Here is a 22,922-nt window from a genome sequence, read left to right as displayed (position 1 = left end):
AAAGCTTTCAAGAGAACTTTAAAAAAAGTTTAAAAACATATTGTTTTTTTTAAAAAAAGGCATTAAAAACATATTAAAAAGCAATTCCAACACAGACACAGACTGGGATAAGGTCTAAACTGAAAAGGCTTGTTGAAAGAGGAAGGTCTTCCGTAGGCGCTGAAAACATAACAGAGATGGCGCCTGTCTAATACGTAAGGGGAGGGAATTCCACAGGGTAGGTGCCGCCACACTAAAGGTCCATTTTCTGTGTTGTACAGAACTGACCTCCTGATAAGATGGTATCTGCAGGAGGCCCTCACTGCAGAGTGCAGAGTGCCCCAGAGCAGCCTCGCCACTGCATTTTGCACCATCTGCAGCTTCCGGACCAACCTCAAGGGCAGCCCCACATAGAGCGCATTGCAGTAATCCAGCCTGGAGGTTACCAGTGCATGGACAACAGTGATCAGACTATCCCAGTCCAGAAATGGCCACAGCTGTCTTACCAGTCAAAGCTGGTAAAAGGCACTCCTAGCCACTGAGGTCACCTGTGCCTTTAGTGACGAAGATGAATCCAGGAGCACCCCCAGACTACAAACCTGCTCTTTCAGAGTGAGTACGGCCCCATCCAAAGCAGGCAACTGACCAATTATCTGAACTCGGGAACCAGCAACCCACAGTGCCTTCATCTTGCTAGGATTCAGACTCAGTTTATTGGCCCTCATCTAGCCCACCACCAAGTCCAGGCAGTGGTCCAGGGCTTGCACGGCCTCTCCCGATTCAGATGTTACAGAGAAATAGAGCTGGGTATTGTGAGCGTACTCACCCCAAATCTCCTAATGACCGCTCCCAAGGGCTTCATATAGATGTTAAACAGCATGGGGGACAAGATGGTACTCTGTGGCACCCCACAGCACAACTGCCAGGGGGCCAAAAGACAATCGCCCAATGCTATACTCTGAAAACGACCTTGGAGAGAGGGTCGGAACCACTGTAAAACAGTGCCTCCAATACCCATTTCACTAAGTCGGCCCAGAAGGATGCCATGGTTAATGGTATCAAAAGTTACTGAGAGATCAAGTAAGAGTAACAGGGTCACACTCCACCTGTCCTTCTCCCGATAAAGGTCATCCATCAGGGTGACCAAGGCTAATTCAGTCCCATAACCAGTCCTGAACCCAGACTGGAATGGGTCAAGATAATCTGTTTCATCCAAGAGTACTTACAATTGCTGCGCCACAACCCTCTTAATCACTTTCCCTGAAAAGGGGGTATTTGTGACTGGTCGGTAATTGTCGCAGACCAATGGGTCCAGGGTGGGCTTTTTCAGGATTGGTCGGATCACCACTTCTTTCAAGGTGGCTGGAACCACTCCCTCCCGCAATGATGCATTGACCACACCCTGGATCCACTCAGTCAACCCCCTTCGACAAGCCACATCATCACAAGCACCTTGTCTAAGTCATCAGGCTGCATCAACTGAAACCGTTCCCAAGAAGTTGCAGCAGACGTTGCACTGGACACCTCATTGGGGACCACAGTAGATGTGGATGGAGCATCAAGACAGCTACGGAGGCGAGTAACTTTACCCTCAAAGTGCCTTGCAAACAATTCACAGTGGGCCTCCGAAGGGTCTAAACTTCATTTCTTGGAGTTGATGTCAACAGACCCCTGACAATACGGAAAAGCTCCACTAGATGGCTACTTGAGGATGCAATGGAAGCAGAGAAGTGGGCCTTCGCCGCCCTCACTGCCACACAGTAGGCACAGTTATGATGTTTTACTCGTGCCCGATCAGCACGTCTTTTGCCACTTGCAGTCTAGCCGTCGTCCAGCCTGTTTCATTGCCCTTAGCTCAGTGGTGCACCAAGGTGCAAACTGGGCTCCACAATGCTGGGGAGGGTGCTTGGGGGCAATCATGTCAAGAGCCTGACACGCCTCACTGTTCCATAGCCTGAAAAGGGCTTCAACAGGGTCACCTGTTCTATCTACTGGAAATCTTGGGGGCAGACCAACTTAATCTGTCCATCACCCCTGCAGGGGATGATCGGTGCCATAAATCTAAACTTCACCAGGAAGTGGTCTAACCATGACAGTGGGGTGACATCTGCCACTTCAGGCCTTCCTTCCTCCATCTGGAGCAAAAACCAAGTCGAAGGTGTGCCCTGCCCTATGTGTCGGGCCGGTGACAACTTGAGACAGCCCCATGGTCATCATGAAGTCCCGAGCCAGAACACTAGAGGCAGCCCCAGGATGGACATTGAAATCACCCATTGTTCTGGGCTCCTCCAATATCACAGCCGAGATGGCCTCTGCCAGCTCAGTCAGAGAAGCTGCTGGGCAGCAAGGTGGACGGTACACCACCAGCAACCGTAGTTTACTGTCTCCTTGGCCACAGCCAGCTCCAAGACAGAGTGGTTTCTTGGTGACAGATATAGAAGTTCTGTAGACCACAGTAACTCCTCCCCCCTCCGTCCCTGCAGCCTGTGCTGGTGTTCCACCTAGTATCCAGGTGGGCAAAACTGGGTCAGATCAACTCCTACCAGCTCACCCACCCAGGTCTCGGTAATGCACACCACATTGGCACCTTTATCCACGATCAAATTATGGATGAGTGTGGTCTTATTGTGTACCGATCTGGCATTAAACAATAACACATACAGGCCAGTGGGCACAGCAGATGAGCAACAAGGAACCAATCCATGAGAGGAGTGGCAGCAAGGAACAAGGCGTAGATAGCCTTGCCCTCCTCTTCCATGGTTATTCCACACCTCCCTATGGCTATATTTCCCTCTACCCGTGATCACTGAAATTGGGGTGGCATCACCCATGTCCCTCCTTATTCCTCCTAAACACCTGATATAGACCCAACAAGAGCCCACCAACAAAACCTACCTAAGCCAATTATCCTAGTAGGCCTCTGCGAGAATTGGGAATAGTCAGACCCACTCAATATTTTTCACACAGAGCACATCTACTCCCCCCCTCTCTCACACCCAGGGAGGGCCAACCTTCTCCAGTTACAGACTCTCACTCTGAAGGCATCTGGCGACTTTCTCCTATCACTCAGTTCACTGCACAGGCTCTCACCCTGCAGAGGAACTACACATGAGCCATACACCCTCCCCATTACCAATCTCCTCCAGATTGGTTAGGAGAAAGAAAGGAAGAAATAGAAGAGGGTAGCGCACTTGCCCTCGGGACTCCATAAGGAGCTCCCTAAGGGGTGAACCCCTTTGGTGTCGCCCCTTTGGTGGTGACCCCACCGGTGGCAGACCCACTGCTCAAGGGCAGCTGGGCTTTTATGCCTCCTGACTCAGCCAGGAGCTGATGCAAGAGGCTGCAAGATTAACTGCAGCCTCTCTCTGGAGTCAGGGTCAGGCAGGGGGTCTCAGTCCTTGCAGCACTTACCAGGAACTTCAGCTGTCTCAAAATACAGCAACCCAGAGGAGCAAGCAGCAAGCACCCAGATGCTCAGATATTCACTCCCAGGGCAGGTGGTCTTCACCAGTTTAGAACCTCCTCTGCCTCAATGAGAGTTGGAAATGAGAGATAGAGCTGAGTATCATTGGCATACTTATGATATTTCAGCCCAGATTTCCAGATGACTTCACCCAGCAGTTTCATGTAGATATTAAAAAGCATGAGGATCAAGATGGAACCTTGTAGTACTCAAGAAGACAAAAACTGTGGAATGGAGTAAAAGCCCCTACCACTATCTTCTGAACTCTCTCCTTGAGGGGAAAACAAGCATTGCTTTACCTATCTCGCCATAGGCCTTAGATTCATCTTGTGGTGTGCTAGCCAGAGATGTATTTATATGGTTGTTTTTAAATTGGACTGTTGTCTAAAGTTCCTAGAACTGAGATGTCTCTTTAAAAAAAGCTGGCTGGTAAACGAGAACCCTGGTTATTTGTCTTTGCTAGGCTATTTTTGTTTTTGTTTGTGCATGAAATATAAACTACATTTTGTTCTATAAACATCACCATATGTACATCACCAGTTGCCATGCAACAGTGCAGTTTGTGCTACCCATTATTTTGTCTTTATTGCTGTCCCAGTTCTACATCTCTTGCATATATTTCAGTATTAATAGGCCACCTTAAGCAAATTAGTTGTTTCTTTTCCCAAATATATAGTTACAGTATAATCTGGTGAGCAATTACATTTTATTTTAGATTAAGACTGGCATTTTTATCAGCCTAACAGCAGTAAAATGCTGCTGTGGAGAAATAAATAAATAAATAGACACACTTGTGCTGCAATTCTATCAGTGCTGCAATTTTCAAATATTAGGACAATGACAGCTCAGAGTAGATCACATCTTTGCATTTAAAGATTCCAGGATAGGTTCTCAGAACTTCCTATTAAAGCAGTGTTTTAAGACATTTGAATTCAGCCCATCTGCTCCATACATCTACTTTCTGTGGACTAGCAATCGAGGAACAATTATATGTTCCACAGGTGAATGTGGAGAGATCCTTGCACACAATCGTGTCTATAGCTTGCTCTTGCATGCAGGGATCTGTGGACATTAGAAGAGGAATATAGTAGTATATTTCTATCCTTCTAAAACCACAGAAGCTAACAAAAAGGCAAACAGTAACTTACTGCTTATGCCATTTTGGTGTAGTGGTTAGGGTGTTAGACTAGGACCTGAGGGTTTTACCATTGCCTTCCTCTGAGGCTGAGAGGCAGTGACTGGCCCAAGGTCACCCAGGGAGCTTCATGGCTGTGTGGGGATTCTAACTCTGGTCTCCCAGGTCGTAGTCCAACACTCTAACCACTACACCACACTGGCGTAACTGAAGTTCTCTGGCTTACAGAGAAACAAAAATTACAATATAATAAAAAAAAAAAGAAACAGAGGCAAGACACTTGATTTTGTGCTGATGTGTGGCAAGTTAGTGTTAAAATTAAAAGTTTTAAGTGACAAGTGAAATTTATTGTAATATTGCATGGAGACAAGATGCAAATGAAGGTGATATTTGTGTATAAACTGTGTTGAAGTCAGGGCTGTGGAGTCGGTATGTCAAACCTTCAACTCCGACTCAGACTCCTCTATTTTTCTACTGTCCGACTCCGATTCCAGCTCCTTCATAAATGGCAAACGTATAGTAATTTTTCTCCTGTCTGACTCTGACTCGGACTCCTTCATAAATGTATATTAATGTATTAATATTAATAAATTAATATTAATATTAAAATATTAATTTTATTTTGAAGTCAGAGTCAGTATATTTCTACCGACTCCGACTCCACCCAAAATTGCTTCTGACTCTGACTCCACCCAAAATTGTTTCCGACTCCACGACTCTGACTCCACAGCCCTGGTTGAAGTATATATTTTTTGTTTTCAAGGATCTAAAATTTGTCAGAAATGGAAAATGTATTAAGTGGTCTTTCTTAAAAGAAAACTGGAGAAAGGGTGGCGGGGTAATAAAATATTCCATCACCCTGCCATTGCTTAACTTCTTTAAGAAGGGACCCATCTTGGTTCATGTCTGGGAGCTCTGCCATCTATTCTGGATACCTTGCATCTTTATTCTAATCACCTAAGCATGTTTGTTCATAAGTGGGATTTATTTGCTATGAAGTATACAGCAGATTGCAGCTCAGGGGCAGTATTAACTAAAAAGCATGGGCTAGTGCAATGGGATTTCCCCTCTTCTCTCCCTATACGTGCCCTGCACCATCCCCAAATCTGCTCTGGAGGGTTGGGGGAAAACCCAGAACAGATTTAGGGGGTATGTGGGGGGAAGGAGATGGGAAGATCATTCCATTGTACAAGGATAAATCCTTGCACTGATGGAACAATCTGCTTAATGCTACGTTGAATACAACTCCAGAGATCTGGGAACAGACTGAGCATTTAGTGGTGAAGAAGAGAAATGCACTTTGGAATTCTCTGAGGCACTTGCTGTTTTTGAGGAGTGAGCGCTGGCACACAAGTTCCCTAACTGCAGCCCTTTGTACATTTGGGGGTAAGTCCCATTGCATTCAGTGGGATTTACTTCTGATTAAACATGCCTGCAGATCCCAGTTGGTGATCATATCATAAATTGCAATTATATAATATTTTACATTTGAAAATGTGTCATTTTATTTCCTGTCCTTTTTCACTATAATGAAAATTGTCTACTTTGCTCATAAATACAAGACGTTTAATATGTGCTTTGTCTTTGTTGATTTTTTTTTTTTTAAAAATGCACACAATAATGTGCATGTTCTGAGCCAATTGTCATCTGGCCTAAGTATCTCTTTGGGGTCTTTTGCCTATAGAAAGGATATGGAACTATGAGAATGAATCATCTGGTATGGTTGCACAGATGGACTTAGGCAAACAATCTCTTAGAACCAAACTACATGTGACATTAAATTTGCATTTAATGTTGCATGTAATTTAACCTTTAATCCTGGGGTTCTTAGCATTAAAAGGGGGGAAAAGTGGTACCACTTCACCATTAACCCCACCCTTATGGCTTGGGTGGGCCTTAATTGTTTCTATAAAGGTGTGTGAAAGGGCTTCAAACAGTGTCTATACCAGATATCCCCAGTGGAACATGATTGACTGAAAGGCCTTATGTTGTATGATGCTGGACTAAAGGAAGTTTATAGCATTCTCTAAGGTTGAGTTACAATTAATACTACTCATAGTATTGAACTGCAAAGTCCTCACCCATGTTTTTATTGTCATTTGCAGAGTGCCAGGCAGATGAAAAGTCTGAGAGCAGCAACAGCGGTAAGTGTTGCCTGCAACAACTTGATAAAGAAGCTAATTTAAAAAATCTTCATTTTCAGTGTTTGTTTTTGGCCTCTTCTGAGAAGTTCATCCAGAGTATCTAAACTGCTATAAATTTGAAAACAAAACAAAAAACAAATGGATTCGTTAGTACAAATTACTTAAATTATTCAAAATCCAAAGTTACTGGGGGAAAAAAAGGAGTTTCTTAAGAATCTTTTAAAGCATTTGGATGCAATTCTGTTTTTCTTTCGCTGCTAATATCATTGCTGTTTGCTTACTTTTAGTGGGAGAATTTCACAAACAAGTTGTAATCATCTTCCCCCCCAAAACCTGCAATCATCTTCTTTTCAAAAGGTCACGTCAAGTTTTGTTAAGGATAAGAAATAATCACGTCATAAATCCTATACCAAGGGTGGGCAGACTTCGGGTTTGCAATATCTATTTTGTGTTTTACTAGAACCCCAAGGTTCACAGGGACCTGGTGCAAAAGACAGAGAATTCAATCAATCTGAGCCCAAGGATTGTTTTGAATAGCAGAACTGGATGGAGCTCACAGTCCTTCTATGCAAAAATCCATTTCTGGTTAACTTAAGCTTTCTTCATCTCAGTTGGATAATTTAGGAGGGGAGGTCATTTTATTGCTGGTATTCTACTTTATAATCTACTACAAAACACCCAGAGATCTATAGTAGATCCTGATCTTGCTTCTGTTCACCCATGTCCTATACTCCCATTAAATGTCACCTCATACATATAAGCTACAGTCCTTACAGCTTTTCTGGTGCCTCAGTATTAATTGTTTAGCTACCTGAAGTGGATGTGAGATATGTACAATAACTTTTACATTAAATCTATTAATTAACCCTCAAACTCAGTATCAGATTGAACTATTATATAATTTCTGACCTACATCTAATAATAAATTAGCGTTTTCAAAGCAAAATGATGATCCTGTTTATCAACAATATTGATTTACAATATTGATTTTTATTTCACTAGGTTATCCCATTTGAGTAAGATGATTAACTGTACAAGATGCTAAAGTACAAATTTACAAGAGATTCCTGGATGGTGTTAACCACTTCTGGGATGGTGCCTCCTACAGGAATCAGCAGGCAGAGCTTAGACCTTCTTCTGGAGGAGGAGCTGCCCCCTGCCTCCCAGACAGGCTCTGGCTGTGAGTGGATAGTCAGGGCTTGCATCGGGCTCTCAGTCTTTTTCACTTTTAAAAAAGGAGTTTCTACCTATTTTCTGTTCATCCCCCCTTCTCCCTATCATATTTTTTATTCCCTTGCCTTCTAGGGCTAGTCAGGGTCCTTCAGGGCTCCACAAGCGTGGGTGAGGAGATTTGTGGGGCTGGGTCCCCGCCAAACCACTAGGGCAGTAGTACTGGAGGCTGCTTGAAGACTGTTGGAGAGGCACTTCCTTGGGTGCTAGTGAGCATTTCCAGCCACTTAGCACTGTCCAAGGAGGAGGCAAAAGCCTTAGCCACCCTTCCTAGACCGTGGTGGTAGGGAAATGCCGCAGAGGAACATTGTGCTGGACAGGATGCAGGTGAGGAGAAGCTATCCTGTTTTGCTGGCTGAGGAGGCTGTCAGGCTTTTTGTCAGCTTTTTGTTGTACCTTTTCATATCCCCCAGCTCAGAGGGTAGGGGTACATTGCACAAGGGCCCTGCTGATAACTAGGATGGTGGCCCACTCCCTGAAGAACTCAGGGAGTCAGTTCTGCAGAAGAATCTGCTAGCAATGACACTTGACCCTCATCATTGTATCTGGAGCTGAGCATCATGAACCCATTGGGACATCCAGAGGGTTGAGTCCTATGGCAGTCCACACTGGTGTATTCCCTGGGATTAACAGGAAGGCATCTCTGAGAAGGTTTGCAGCCTGGGCCCAAGGCCTCATTGACAGCTGGTTGAGACGATCCCTAGAATGGGATTGTGTGTGTCCTGCCCATGCCCCACACAGATTCTGCTGTACCTCAGGGCGTAGTAGACAAGCTAGGACATAAGTTCTGGAGGAAGTTTAAGGGAAAATGCAAGAGGGTGTATAGGGACCCTTCCTCCTGCAGATCTGGCAGTTCCTCAGAGTTGGATGTTTCTTATGGGGAAACCCAAGAATAGGAGAGCTTTGTCAGTCCAGAGCACTGTTAGCCATACTTCCCTTGGGGCAGTGGCCATCCCCAATACATCTTTATCTGTGAGGTTGGATTACGAGGAAGGAGAGCTTTCTGGTGAAGATTTGTAAGTGTTCTGGCTCACAACCAAAGAAAAAGACTCATGACTTGGATACTGGATTTTTCTGCATGAAGATTTATTTCAGAAGTTGGTACAGGAACACAGCATTACACTGTAGCTTGAATCAGGATACAGAACTGGAACAAACTAAGCATGTCTCAGGATACAACACAAGAATGGACAAGGTATATCTCAGGAACATACTAGGTATGTGGAGGCAACAACAGATGAGTTGGTGCAACAAATCTAAAAGGGCTTCACTACACCTTTATATCAGTGGAGGCGGGCACTTACTTCTGTGGGTTAATTCTGGCTCTTTCTTGCAAGTGCTGCAAGGCAGGGCTTTTTCTAGGAGCAGAATGCAATTGGCCTAATTGCAAGCATCTTTTCCTCCAGCCTTCTCAACCTTGGAAATATGGTTATCTGTGGCTCTGACAAGTTGCTTTCACTATGCTCTCTCAAGTAGAATTCCCAACTGCTCGTTACAATTTATCTATTCAACAGCTAGGTCTGGACTGGGTGCCAGTGAAGACTCTTCACTGGCTGGTTCAGGTGAAGGGGGCTTTTCTGGACTTTTCTCAGAATTCTGTTAACAGGGCCAGAGGCTTATGGAGGCCTTTCCTCTATGCCTTCTTCATACCTTTCATCAATACTGGCAAGCCCCTTCCAACATCTATACTATACTCTTCATCCTCCCAGTCTTGCAAAAGACTCTCCTTGAGGCACCTGACAATAAGCTCCTCACCTCAAGCCAGGCTCCCCCCCCCAACATTTTTCAGGTGCACCTGGCTAAGGTTTGTAGAACTTTGAAGCTTCCTTTTGAACTGCTTCCTGCTGAATCGGAGGCAGTGCCGCTTGAGCCATTTGAAAAAGCTTGGCTAGCTGAATAGGCTACACTAGCTAAGTCTAAGCCCATTTGCAAGGTTGCTACCAGAATGTATTGTCTCCCTGACAATTCTATGGAGCACCTTAGGGTATTCACAGGTAGATGCTCCTGTCACAACTTTATCTTCTTCTGTCATTCTTGTGGAAGGGGAAGAGGGGCCGAGGGATGCGACAAAATGATGGATGCAGCTTTACACAGAGGCTTAAGATCTTAAGTAGCTGCCTTTCGTGCATCCACCATCAATTCAGTTTTTGCATGAGCTGTATTTAAGTGTGCAGAGGAGCTCTCTTCTCTTGAGCAGATTCCCAAACAAGTTCATGATGGTTTGAAGAAAATTTCCCTGTCTGCTGCCTTCCCGGCAGATTCAGCTTGTGATGCATTCCAGTTTGAAGCGAGGTGTATGTATGGCAGATCATGCTTTTGTTAATAGGAACATCCAATTACAGAACTGGGAGGTTGATGTTATTGCCAAGCTAGACTTACTGGAGCAGACTTTGAAAATGGCAAGCCCTTTGGAGTTCCCCTTGGCATTATCCTTGTAGAAACCAAGGATAAACAAAAGATCTTGCCTTCAGCTAAAAAAGAAGGTAAGATTTCAAAGGGCCAATTTTCCTTTAATTCTTTTTTTAATAACCATAGACCAAGATGGAACAAAGAATCGTGTTCCTGAAACAGACCAGGAACCTTTTCTTCTGCCAGTTTCTCCAACTCTTCCAGCTCCAGTACAGGGAAGGGATTCAAGAAAAAATTATCTGGCCCTCAGCAGGCTGTGGCCTCGATTCTGATTGAGGGGGGGGGGCAACTATTTCGTCAGATTGGCACACTAATACTTCAGACTATTGGCTCTTGGAAACAGTGACCAAGAGCCTATGCCCTGGAGTTTACACGCCTTCCTTAAGACATCCCAAGTCACGTAACAAGACAAAATATCAGCAGTTCTTGGACACCATTGCTCACTGGGTCGGGTATCTACTCCTTTTTTCTGGTCCCCCCAAAATTGAGGATATACAAGCTATTTTTCATTTGAAATGGCTCAATACATTTTTTAGCAGAAAACATTTCAAGATGGAGACCCTCCAATCCATTCTGGAGGTTCTGGCAAAACAAGAATTCCTGGTGTCCGTAGACGTGTCAGAGGCATATCTCCACATTCCAGTACAGCTGTCCCATTGAAAGGTTCTTCAGTTCTGTTACATCCGACAGCCTGAAGTGCAATGCCCAATATTGGAAATGCTAATAGCTGCTCCCCAGATGTTCACCAAGATCCTGGTAGCCTTGGTGGCACACTAGTCGTTGTAGGGAATATATCTTCATCTGTATTTGGATGAAATTTTAATTCGGTTGCGCTCAAGGGAGCAATGTCTCCTAGATGTGGACGGGACCCTCCACAGTCTGTGGGCCCTTGAGTTTGTTGTGAATCTGGCAAAGAGCTCACTTGTCCCAATTCAGCATCTAAAACACCTGGGAGTGGTGATTGATTTGGCAGAATTCTGATCTGGGCCATGGAGAACCACCGTGCAAAACACCATATGATCTCTTTATGGCGAATTCTCCAGATCTCATGTTTCTTGCTCAAATCCTGGGGTGTTTTGTCTCCTTTCAGGACCTGGCTCCATGGGCGCGTGCTCACACCAGGCCTCTTCAGCACCTTCTTCTTCCCTGACCTGACCTCCTTCTTTAGCACCTTCTTCTTCCCTGCCTTTCAGTCTCCCATCTTGGTTCTGGTTCCCATCCAGTTAACAGAGGATTTCAAATGATGGTTGCATAGGGGACATTTGAAGTCTGGAATGTCTAACCCCGCCCACTGATATGGCCATCAACATAGATGCCTCTTCAGTTGGGGTGCTCATCTGGACTCCCAGACAGCTCAGGGTGTTTGGTCAAAATGGGACTGGCTGAGGAGCATCAACTGATTAGAACTGAAAGCTGTCCAGCTGCCTCTCTTAGCCTTCCAATGCCAGATTGCAAAATGCCCTGTTCTTGTTTGAACAGACAACATGTATACCAAAGTGTATCTGAACAAGTCATTTGCCATCCCTGGACGAGTTGGCCCAGGTTCTTCTGGCATGGGCAGAGTGTAATCTGTTGTTGATCAAGGCAGAGCATGTACCTGGTGCCTCCAACCAGATGGCAGACTGGTTAAGCAGGACATCTATCTCAGAAACAGAGTGGGAGCTGCATCCCCAGGTATTCCAGATGGTGATGGAATCCCCATTCAGCAACCCCATGAGAGATCTTTTCACCAGGCCAAAAAACACCAAAGTCAGGGCCTTTCTTACCAAGGTTCCTTGTTCACAGGCTGAAGGTACAGATGCTCTGCTGGTAAAATGGCGGCGGGGGGGGGCACTCTACACATATCCACTTTTCCTTCTCCTGCCCAGGTTTCTCCATAAGGTTCAGGAGGAGGCTGTGGAGACAATTGTGGTGGCTCCTTTTTGTTCAAGGAGGCCCTGGTTTGTGGAGCTAGTGTCAGTGTCCATTGTCAAGGAATGGAGACTGCCAATTTGAGCAGACCTCCTCTGCCAGGGGCCAAACTTTTAACATTAAAAACTGTGATTCGGTTGCTATAATCTCATCCAGGAAGGTGTCTCTGTTGGGAGCCCTCTCAACTGTTACCAAGTTAGGCATTTTCCATGCTGATAAAATTGTGCTTTGTTCTTAAAGGTAAAGGTGTCGCCGCACTTATAGTGCGAGTCATTTCTGACTCTTAGGGTGACGTCTTGTGACGTTTACTAGGCAGACCGTATATATGGGGTGGGATTGCCAGTTCCTTCCCCGGCCTTTCTTTACCCCGCAGCGTATGCTGGGTACTCATTTTACTGACCACGGATGGATGGAAGGCTGAGTGGACCTCGACCCCTTTTACTGGAGATTCGACTTCCTCCTTCTGTTGGAATCTAACTCTGTCCATGAGCAGAGCTTCGGCTGCATTACCGCTGCTTACCTGTCTGCGCCACGGAGGGTCTTCGTTCTTTCTGTAGGTTTATTCCCAAAGTTAACTCCTTTTTTCATAGTACACAGGGCATTGTTTTACCTCCATTTTGTCCCAAGTGAGTCCATCCTCATGAGATCAGTTAGCACAAGATGGATGTTTTTATTTGGACAGGACAGCATCTTTTCACCAGTCCCAATCGCTGTTTATGGATTTTCAGGATTGGGGGATGGGTTCTAAGGTATTCCCCTCCATCGTGGCTTGGTGGTTCCATCAGTGTATTGCTGAGGCCTATTTGGCTTTGGGAAAAACCCCTTCTCAGGGTGACAGCTCATTCCCTAAGGGAAGTGGCTGCATCTGTGGCTTTTCAGAGTAATTTCTTCATTTTGGAAATTTGTAAAGTAGCAACGTGGGCCTCGATTCACACTTTCATTAGGCATTACAAAATTGATGCTGCTGCCTCAGCAGATGCGGCCTTCAGATGCAAAGTGCTGCAAAAGATTTTGGGGTGATTCTGTATATCGTCCCAAAGGCTGCCCTCTACTGGTCACTGCTGTGTTACATCCCAAAGGTAGTCAGTGCCTTCCGGGAGATGCCTGTGAAAATGGAAATTTTGTACCTGAATTTCTGTTTAAAGATAATTCCAGATGGAATTGCCACTGGCCCTGGTCTTGGGGATGTGGTTTGGGGTAGTGGGGGCAGTGGGATTATGGCTTCTGCCACTGCCTTACATGTGGGGGCCTCCCTCAGTGGAAGGGTTCCTCTTCTGTCCTCCTGTTTACATAGATTTTTCACCTCACTTTTACCCACTGGTTAAGTGCAAGTGGTGGTTTTGTTGTTTCTGCTTTCATCGTTCCAGTTTTGGTGAAGGGGGACTTTCTCTGCGCAGACAGTTTGGTCTAGGAGGCAGGGGGTGGTTTCTCTTTCATAAGCAGTTGTGAGCTTTGCCTATTGACTCCTGTAGGAGGTGCCATCCCAAAGGTGGTCATTGACATCTGGAATCCTCCTTAAACAGAAATTCTGTCCTGCCCGAAGTCGAGAGATCCAGTCTCAGACGTGACTGTGATTTTTCTCTTTTTATTAAAGCTACAGTTACATCAAACGCAGTGTGCCTCATTAACCTAACTAAGCTTTCTAGGAACTTTTGGCCTGACTAACTCTGACTAAGCATGACTCTGCAGCACTACGACATTGACTCAGCAATGAACCCCTCCCCTGCGTCCACTTAAGTAGGTTTGGCTTTTATGCGTAAACATTTGCTCCTCCTTAATGACTGTTGAATCTCCCTCTTCAGCTGCCGGCACATGCGGGGCGAAGGAGGCTGAATCTCAGCTTCCGCCTCTGAGAGTTGGGCGGTCGGCTTGCTCGACCATGGGAAGCTGTGGGGAGCCCAGCTGGGAAATGACAGGTGAAGTAAGAGGCGCCTCCGATGCAGGTGCAGGCACTGGGGGTGTGTCTAATGAAGCAGTCTCCAGTGGGGCAGTCTGTCAGCTCTGGTTGCGCTTCAGTGGGGGGCCAGAATTGGGAAGTCAAGCTGTCAGTAACAGGGATCTGCGCGCTTTGTAATCTATCCTTACCGCTAATCCCTTTCTCCAGCTCATTACTCCAGTCCTCAGTGTCACCGAGTCTGGCGTCTCAAAGCCTCCCCCCAACCTCCCCCCCAACATCATTCCCCGCACCACAACACCATCCCCCCTCTCATGCCGATTACCCCACCCCCACCCTGGGGGCTTCAGCTTGTCAGGGTAAGCATCATGAAACTCTTACCAAGTTGGGCATGTGAACGTCAGCCGCTGCTACACAAGATCTTTCCTCCGACCAAACCCCCTCTGCTACTTTCCCCAGCACCGGCGAGAGTCGACGATTTGCTTCACCTCAAACTCCTTCTGACCATTGACCAAAACAGGAGGAGTCTTGGGCGCTCAACGGGGGTCTGGCAGTTTCTCTGGTGTTAACAAGGAGCCATGAAAGACGGGATGGATCTTGAGAGAAGCGGGTAGATGTAAACGAAACACCACTGGGTTGATTTGAACCTCCACTTCAAAGGGTCCCAGTCTTTGAGCCTCTAGTTTATGGCTGGGAACACGTGTGAGCAAATAGCGTATGGGAAGCCACACCTTGTCTCCAACCTGTATCTCTGGGCCAGGCTGCTGTTGGTCCGCCACCTACTTGTAGTTGGCTTTTGCCTGCCAAAGCTGCTCCTCTAGTAACTGCTGCATTGCCTACAATTCTTGCATGAACTCTGCCACCGCTGGGATGGCCGGGATAGAGCCAGGGGTGGCAAAAGTGTGTGGGTGGAATCCAAAGTTGGCAAAGAACGGCATCTGCTGAGTAGATGCATGCACTGAGTTATTGTAGGCAAACTCTGCTACGGGCAATAGAGACACCCAGTTGTCTTGCTGATAGTTTACATAGCAGCTGAGATATTGTTCCAAAGTAGCATTCACTTTGTCTGTTCATCTGTCTTGGGGTGGTGTGCAGATGACAGCCTTAACTCACTCTGTAGCAATTGCCATAAGGTGTGCCAAAATCAAGCTGTGAACTGGGCTTCCCAGTTCTATTCCAAACTGGTGGGGAGACCATGCAGACGAAAAATGTGCTCTACTAACAGTTGGGTGGTCTCTTGGGTGGTTGGCAGCCCAGCACAGGGGATGAAGTGAGCCATTTTGCTGAAAGCAACCACAACCACCAAAATAGTCATCTTCCCCTGGGAAGTAGGTAAGTCTGTGATGAAGTCCAAAGTCACCATTCGCCAGGATCCCTTGGGCATGGGAAGAGGCTCCAGCAAACCCATGGGTCGCCCTGGGGCGTGTTTTGCCCTTGTGTATGTTGGACAGGATTGAACATATCTCTCTGTCATGTTTAACCCTTGGCCACCAAACATCTCGTGTGACAGCCTGTAGAGTTTTAAAAGCCCGAAAATGCCTGACAGTGGGGGTATCAAGACACTGGCGGAGAACCTTGGCTCGCAACTCTCCCAGAGTCACATACAGAGTCTCATAGTAATAGAGCAGCCCAGCTCGACGGGAGAATCCCAGTGCACAGTTCTGCTGTGATTGCTCCAGTTCCTGCACCCGCTCCTGAGCATATGGGTTTTGTTCTTTGGCTCTGCGCAGTTCTTTGAACCACGGGTCAGAGCAACTGGCTGCGACCATCTTTTCCAAGGGAATGATGTGATGTAGTTGCATGGTAGGCTGGGTCTCCTGGAACTCAGGCTTGTGGGATAAGGCATCCGCCTGGTGGTTCTGAGCCTGAGGAATGTAATTGATGCGGAAGTGGAACCTAGAGAAGAACTGTGCCCACTGAACCTGCCGCTGATTCAGCTTGCGGCCCATCTGTAAACTTTCTAGGTTTCTGTTGTCAGTGCGAACCTCCACTTCATGTCGCGCTCCCTCCAGCAGATGATGCCAGGTCTGAAAAGTGTCACGAATGGCCAACAGTTCCTTCTCCCAGACTGTATAGTTCCTCTCGGCACTTGTTAGCTTCCTGGAGAAGTAAGTACAGGGTTGTAAACTCCCCTCCTGTTTGGCTGGCTGTAATAATACCACTCCGATGGCTACGTCCGATGCATCACTTTCCACCACAAAGAGTTGCTAGGGGTCAGCATGCTGGAGTATGGGCTCTGAGGAAAACACCCGCTTTAGTTCCTCAAATGCTTGTTGAGCTGCTTTGGACCAATGAAAATGTTCAGAAGCTTTCAGTTCGGTTCTCAGCATGAAGTTGCTGGAGCACAGTTAACACATTCTGGAATGTGTCCAGGAGACCTCTCTGTGCCCGCTGCTCACTTCTATCTCTGTCATGGGGTCGTTGGGTGGAGAAGTAGGTGACTGAGTCAAACTGTCCTGCCTGAAGTCAAGAGATCCAGTTTCAGATGTGGCTGTTATTTTTTTCCTCTTTTTATTAAAGTTACAGTTACATCAAAAGCAGCGTGCCTCATTAACCTAACTAAGCTTTCTAGGAACTTTTGCCCTGACTAACTCTGAGTAAGCATGACTCTGCAGCGCTACAATGTTGACTCAGCAACAACCCCATTCCCAGCATCCACTTAAGTCAGCTTGGCTTTTGCACATAAACGTTTGTTTCTCCTTAACAACTGTTGAATCTCCCTCTTCTGCTTCTGGCGCGCGCGGGGTGAAGGAGGCTGGATTTCATCTTCCCCCTTTGAGAGTTGTGGGCGGTCAGCTTGCTCGACCATCGGAAGCTGGGGGGAGACCGGCTGGGAAATGACAGGTGAAGCAGGAGGTGCCTCCAACTCAGTGCAGGCACTGGGGGTGTGTCTAATGGAGCAGTCTCCAGTGGGGCAGTCTCTGTCAGCTCTGGTTGCGCTTCAGCGGGGGGGCAGAATCAGGGGAAGTCGAGCTCTCAGTGACAGGCATCTGCACGCTCTGTGGTCTATCCCTACTGCTAATCCCTTTCTCCAGCTCATTACTCCAGTCCTGAATGTCAAAGTCTGGTGTCTTGAAGCCTGCTCCCCCCCACAACAAATTCACCAGGTAAGAAATTCCCATTTTTAATTTTTTTATTAGTCACCTTTTCAAAATGCTATAGGTGGTATTCAGCTAATTAAGTGTGCCGGTGCAAGGATTATCACTTGCACAATGGGCCTTCTCTGTTCTCCTACCCCCGCATGCCCTGTCCCATCTCCAAATGTGTCCCAGATGGTTGGGGGGAAACCCAGAACAGATTTGGGGGGGGGAGAGAGGAGAACATTCTGCTGCCCAAGGAGAAATCCTTGTAGTAACAAAACATTCACCTTATTGCTATGTTGAATACAACCCAGTATTTTCCTAATGTACCATACAACATCTGGTTAAAATTAGTTTAAAACATATACAATATTGAAATAATAGGCAATGCAATAATGAAAGCAGAAAACAAGAATATTATATCATCTAATTCAGCCAACCATTCCAACACAGGAACTAAAAGTAGGGCCACTAAGAACAAATAGCCTAATACAGTTCTTCAGTTAAAAGCAATTTAAAATAAAAATGTTTTTAGGGCACAACTGAAAGACAACAAAGGGGAAGATTCAAAAGAAAGTACTTCTTCAAAGAGTGCTTTAACTGTTAAACGCCAAACTATGGTGTTTGCTCCCACAAGAAGTAATGATGGCCACTAACTTGGAGGGCTTTAAAAGATTTGACTAATTCACAGAGGATAAGGAGAGGTAGAGAAAGTTGAGTACAACCCATAGTGTTTATTGGATTCATCAACTCTTTCCAGGGAAAAGTTCCAAAGTAATAAGACATGGTTTACTGTTTCAGTTTCTTCTGAACCACAGAAACAGCCTGTTAGATTAGGGCTTTCCCCTATATCTCCCATCCAAAAGAATTGAACGTATCCCATTGAAATGTGCAAGAAGGTATGCCCTTCTTTATTTTTGGGATGTTTAAGCTCTGCAAATATTTGGCTCGAGAGGTGACAGAAGCGGGGAGAATGCAGAATGACAAAGATGAGCAGGTTTTATTTGCTACCAAAAGTGAATTTTATTTATCATTTATTTCTTACAATTATACCCCACCTTTCTTTCATCATAGAAACCCAAGGTGGCATGTATGTGGTTCCCAGGTGGCCTCCCATCCAGGCACTGAACAGACCCAGACCTGCTTAGCTTCAGCAAGGTGGTGGCCTCGTGTGCCTTCACACCATAGCCTGGGAAGCTTGGAAGTCCATGTCTTTGATACACCATATAATACAAAATGTAGCCTTGCAAGACTGCATGAACAATGGTGTGGTGGAGAAAAACAGAACACTAATTTCAGGATATAATATGTCCATGAGCTTCCATACTGATCTAAATGTAGCAACAATAAATAACCATGAGAAATAATGAGAATAATTAAACAAAGCCAAAGCTCTGCTGCTAAAGACCTGACCCTAGCCTAGTTACACAGCTTGGGACCAGGATACCTGAAAGATCATCCGTTATATATCCAGTCTATCATTGTCCTCTGCAGATGAGGGCCTCCTGCAGATACCATCTCATCAGGAGGTCGATGGTATCCTGCAGATACCATCTCGTCAGTATGAATCGGGCCTTTAGGGTTGTTGGACCTACCCTTTGGAATTACCTCCTCTTAAAAATTAGACAGGCACTGTCTCTGTTGTCTTTTAGGCACCTGCTGAAGACCTTCTTTCAACAAGCCTTTTAAGTAGAGACCTTGTCCCAGTCTACATCTGTGTTGGAATTGTTTTTAAGATGTTTTTAAAAATGTACTGTTTTTATGTTTTTTGAGATTTTTGTTTTTATGGATGTTTTTAGTGTTTTGTTGTTGGTTTGATGCCTTGGGCTACTTCTGGTAGCAAGGGTGGGTTATAATAATAATAATAATAATAATAACAATAATAATCCAAACCTGTCTCTAATCTCAGAAATACAGCCACTACATAGCTAGGGACACCAAAAATTGTTCTTAAAAAATTGATTGAACTTTGAAACTCAGAACCCAAATTTGAATACCATATAAAAGCTGAACAAGCGATTTGGCAGGCAGTAAAGAGTTGCAATATTGAGGGAAGTAAGTTTGTTGCAGAATGATGGATATAATCTGAGAGTCCCAGGATATGGCCCCAAAAGCACATGAGCCCACCACCTTGTTGTGTCTGGTCAGTGCCTGGATGGTTGACCATCTGGGAAATACATATTTGCCACCCTGATTTTCATGATGGAAGAAAGACAGGATACATATCCTACTATGTAAAATGTTTGTAAGGTGTCATGCTGTGGTCACGTGACCACCTTCTAACTGTGGGGATGTGGCAATTGTGGCCAAGGCCAATAACTGAGCATAGAGAGAGGGAGGGAAGGGAGGCCACATCAGGTGGAGAGTGTGGGAGCAAGCAGGCAGCAGTGGGCGGCAGTGAGGGAATGAGAGGGGGAAAGGAGGGCGAGTGGGGTGGTGGTGGCAGGGAGGCAAGACCAGATGGACAGCAGGAGAATGAGCAGTGTTTGCTGTCGCCACCTGAGGCTCAGGCCAGCAACCAAGGGAGGGAAGAGGGTGAACGGGCAGGTGGGCAGGGAGGGAAGACCCAGGCAGGCAGAGAGAGGGAAGACACAAGTGAGCCGGCAGACAAATGGGCAGGTGGGGAGGTGAGACCAGGTGGAGGGTGGGAGCATGAGTGATGGGCGGCTACCTGTGTGAGCTGCAGCGTGACAGACCAGGGCAGCTTGCCCACGTGGCTCACCTGGGGAGAGTGCCTTGGTTGGGGGGGTTGGTCACCTGGGTGAGGGGGGAAGCTGCCTTAGTGACCTGGAAGAAGGGCAGGGGTTTTGGTACGTGAGGAGTCCCTAGCAGAAGAATAAAAATAAACTTAAATTGTAGACTTATGCCCAAACAGATTTGGTGAGATAGCTGTTAATGGAGGTGATTCTAAGCAGTTTCCCAAACCAAACTATATTCAGAAATGGTTATAGAAATGCTACATCATCTACATGGGATAGTCCAACCCATATTTTAGAATAATTATTTTGAACATTAAAATTGTAACTTATAGTGATAGTAATTCTGGGTTTTTTTGTTAGTCAATATAATAATTTAGCCACTCTCAGTAGTATTTTTTCCAGCTCAAGATCAGACCCTGCTGTTCTCCTCTGCTCCCCAATAAGTTTCCAGGGCCAGTCCTATCATGCAGGAAGGTGAAGCAGGCTGCTTCAGGTGACAGAACCTTGGAGGAGAGATGAAGGAAGGAATAGTGTAGCAAGATTATTAAAAAGTATTTGGTAGCTTGGGGGGATCATTTTGTGTTCTTCCTTAGGCAGTGAAGTGCCTTGGACCAGCACTGTACATCTGCTGTTATTTTTAATACGTATATTTTTTACTATCATTAACATTTTAACACTTTTTAAAAACCTTGTTTATCCACCCTACCTGGGGATTCCACACCCCTCTCCCCCCAACACATAACTTGGCAATGTGATTCCTTCAAATCAAGTTGGGAAAAATGTCTGAGAGTGGTTTAATTTTCCTCCAATCAGGCCTGTCTTGTTAGTAATGATTCTGTTTTTCAAAGATGAGCATGGCAGATGGGAGCACATTGTCTCCTTGGTTTAGTGGAGAGTGTGTGCATCTCACTGTCCCAATTTGTTACAATTATGCAGTTCCCTCCACTAACTACTATATGGACATTTTAGTCAAAGCTCTTCCAAACTCTCAAGGCTTTCCTGTTAAATTATAATGTGTCCTGATGTCCTAGTTGGCAAACTATGGTTAGCACCTGACCTAACACTAAATCAGAAACCCCACTTTAAACCGAGGTTTCTGATTCTGGTAAAAAGACAAGTGTTAACCATAGTTTGCCAGTCTGGTTGTTACAACAACCTTTGGTTAGTGCTAAATAGGAAACACGAGGAGCAAGTACCAAAAGCTCCTACTTGGTCATCCTGATTGTCTGACTTTATTTATTTATTTATTTGATTTATATCCTGCCCTTCCTCCCAGTAGGAGCCTAGGACGGCAAACAAAAACACTAAAAACACTCTAAAACATCATAAAAACAGACTTTAAAATGTATTAAAACAAAACATCTTTAAAAATATATTAAAACAAAATATCTTTAAAAACATCATTTTAAAAACATCTTAAAAGCAATTCCAACACAGACACAGACTTGGGATAAGGTCTCTACTTAAAAGGCTTGTTGAAAGAGGAAGGTCTTCAGTAGGGGCAGAAAAGATAACAAAGATGGCACCTGTCTAATATTTAAGAGGAGGGAATTCGAAAGGGTACGTGCTTCTACACTAAAGGTCCTCTTCCTATGTTGTGTGGAATGGACTTCCTGATAAGATGGTATCTGTAGGAGGCCTTCACCTGCAGAGCATACTGATTGATTGGGTATATAAGGGATAAGATGCTCTTTCAGGTAACCTGGTCCCAAGCTTCATAGGGCTTTGTACACCAAAACCAGAACCTTGAACTTGAATTGTGGAACAGTCTCCCCGAGGAGGTATGCCTGGCGCCTACGTTGTTATCCTTTCGGCGCCAGGCTAAAACCTTCCTATTCTCCCAGGCATTTTAAATGCATTTTAAATACATTTTAAATATATTTAATATATTTTTAAGTATTTTGATGTGTTAATTGCTTTAGTTGTTTTGATATTGTTTAGCGCACTTGTATTTTATATTGTACTTTTGTATGTTGTACACCGCCCAGGGAGCCATTGGTTATGGGCGGTTTATAAATGAAATTAAATAAATAAATAAATAAACTTAGCTCAGGAGCTAATGGACAGCCAGTGCAATTATTTCAGCAGTGTAGTGGCATGTTGGCAATACCCTGCCCCAGTGAACAGTAGTGCAGCTGCATAGAGCATATTACAGTAATCCAGCCTGGAGGTTGACCGTGTATGGACAACAGTGGTCAGGCTATTCCGGTCCACAAACAGCTGCAGCTGTCTTACCAGCCAAAGCTAGTAAAAGTCACTCCTAGCCACTAAGGTCACCTGCGCCTCTAGCAACAAAGATGGATCCAGGAGCACCCCAGACTACAGACCCACTCTTTCAGAGTGAGTACGACCCCATCCAAAGCAGGCAACGGACCAATTATCTGAACTTGGGATCCACCAACCCACAGCATCTCCATCTTGCTAGGATTCAGATGGAGTTTATTGGCCCTCATCCAGCCCACCACCAAGTCCAGGCAGCGGTCCAGGGCTCGTACAGCCTCCTCCGATCCAGATGTTACAGAGAAATAGAGCTGGGTATCGTCAGCATACTGCTGACACCTCTCCCCAAATCTCCTGATGACCATTCCCAAGGGCTTCATATAGATGTTAAGCATGGGGGACAAGATAGTACCCTGCGGCACCCCACAGCACAACTGCCAGGGAGCCAAAAGACAATCACCCAATACTATTCTCTGAAAACGACCTTGGAGATAAGATCGGAACCACTGTAAAACAGTGCCTCTCTGATACCCATTTCACTAAGTTGGCTCAGAAGGATACCATGGTCAATTGTATCAAAGCCACCGAGAGATCAAGTCAGAAAAACAGGGTCTCACTCCCCCATCGTCCTTCCGATAAAGGTCATCCATCAGGGCGACCAAGGCTGATTCAGTCCCATAACCAGGCCCGAATCTAGATTGGAATGGGTCAAGATAATCTGTTTCATCCAAGAGTACTTACAATTGCTGCACCACAAC

The 22,922-nt window shown here is 45.5% G+C and overlaps 1 protein-coding gene across 1 annotated transcript in view; it reads left to right on the top strand.

Annotated features, from left to right (window-relative positions):
- GTF2F2 (general transcription factor IIF subunit 2) overlaps window positions 1-22,922 on the top strand; it is a 185,215-nt gene that overhangs the window by 37,757 nt on the left and 124,536 nt on the right. Inside the window, exon 5 of the mRNA XM_061629861.1 lies at window positions 6,683-6,721. Coding sequence (XP_061485845.1) covers window positions 6,683-6,721 — 39 coding nt within the window. The remainder of the gene's footprint in view (window positions 1-6,682; window positions 6,722-22,922) is intronic.

The sequence above is a fragment of the Rhineura floridana genome, chromosome 5 (assembly GCF_030035675.1).
Source record: "Rhineura floridana isolate rRhiFlo1 chromosome 5, rRhiFlo1.hap2, whole genome shotgun sequence".
Lineage (NCBI taxonomy): Eukaryota > Metazoa > Chordata > Lepidosauria > Squamata > Rhineuridae > Rhineura > Rhineura floridana.
This window is presented reverse-complemented; position numbering and strand designations above follow the sequence as displayed.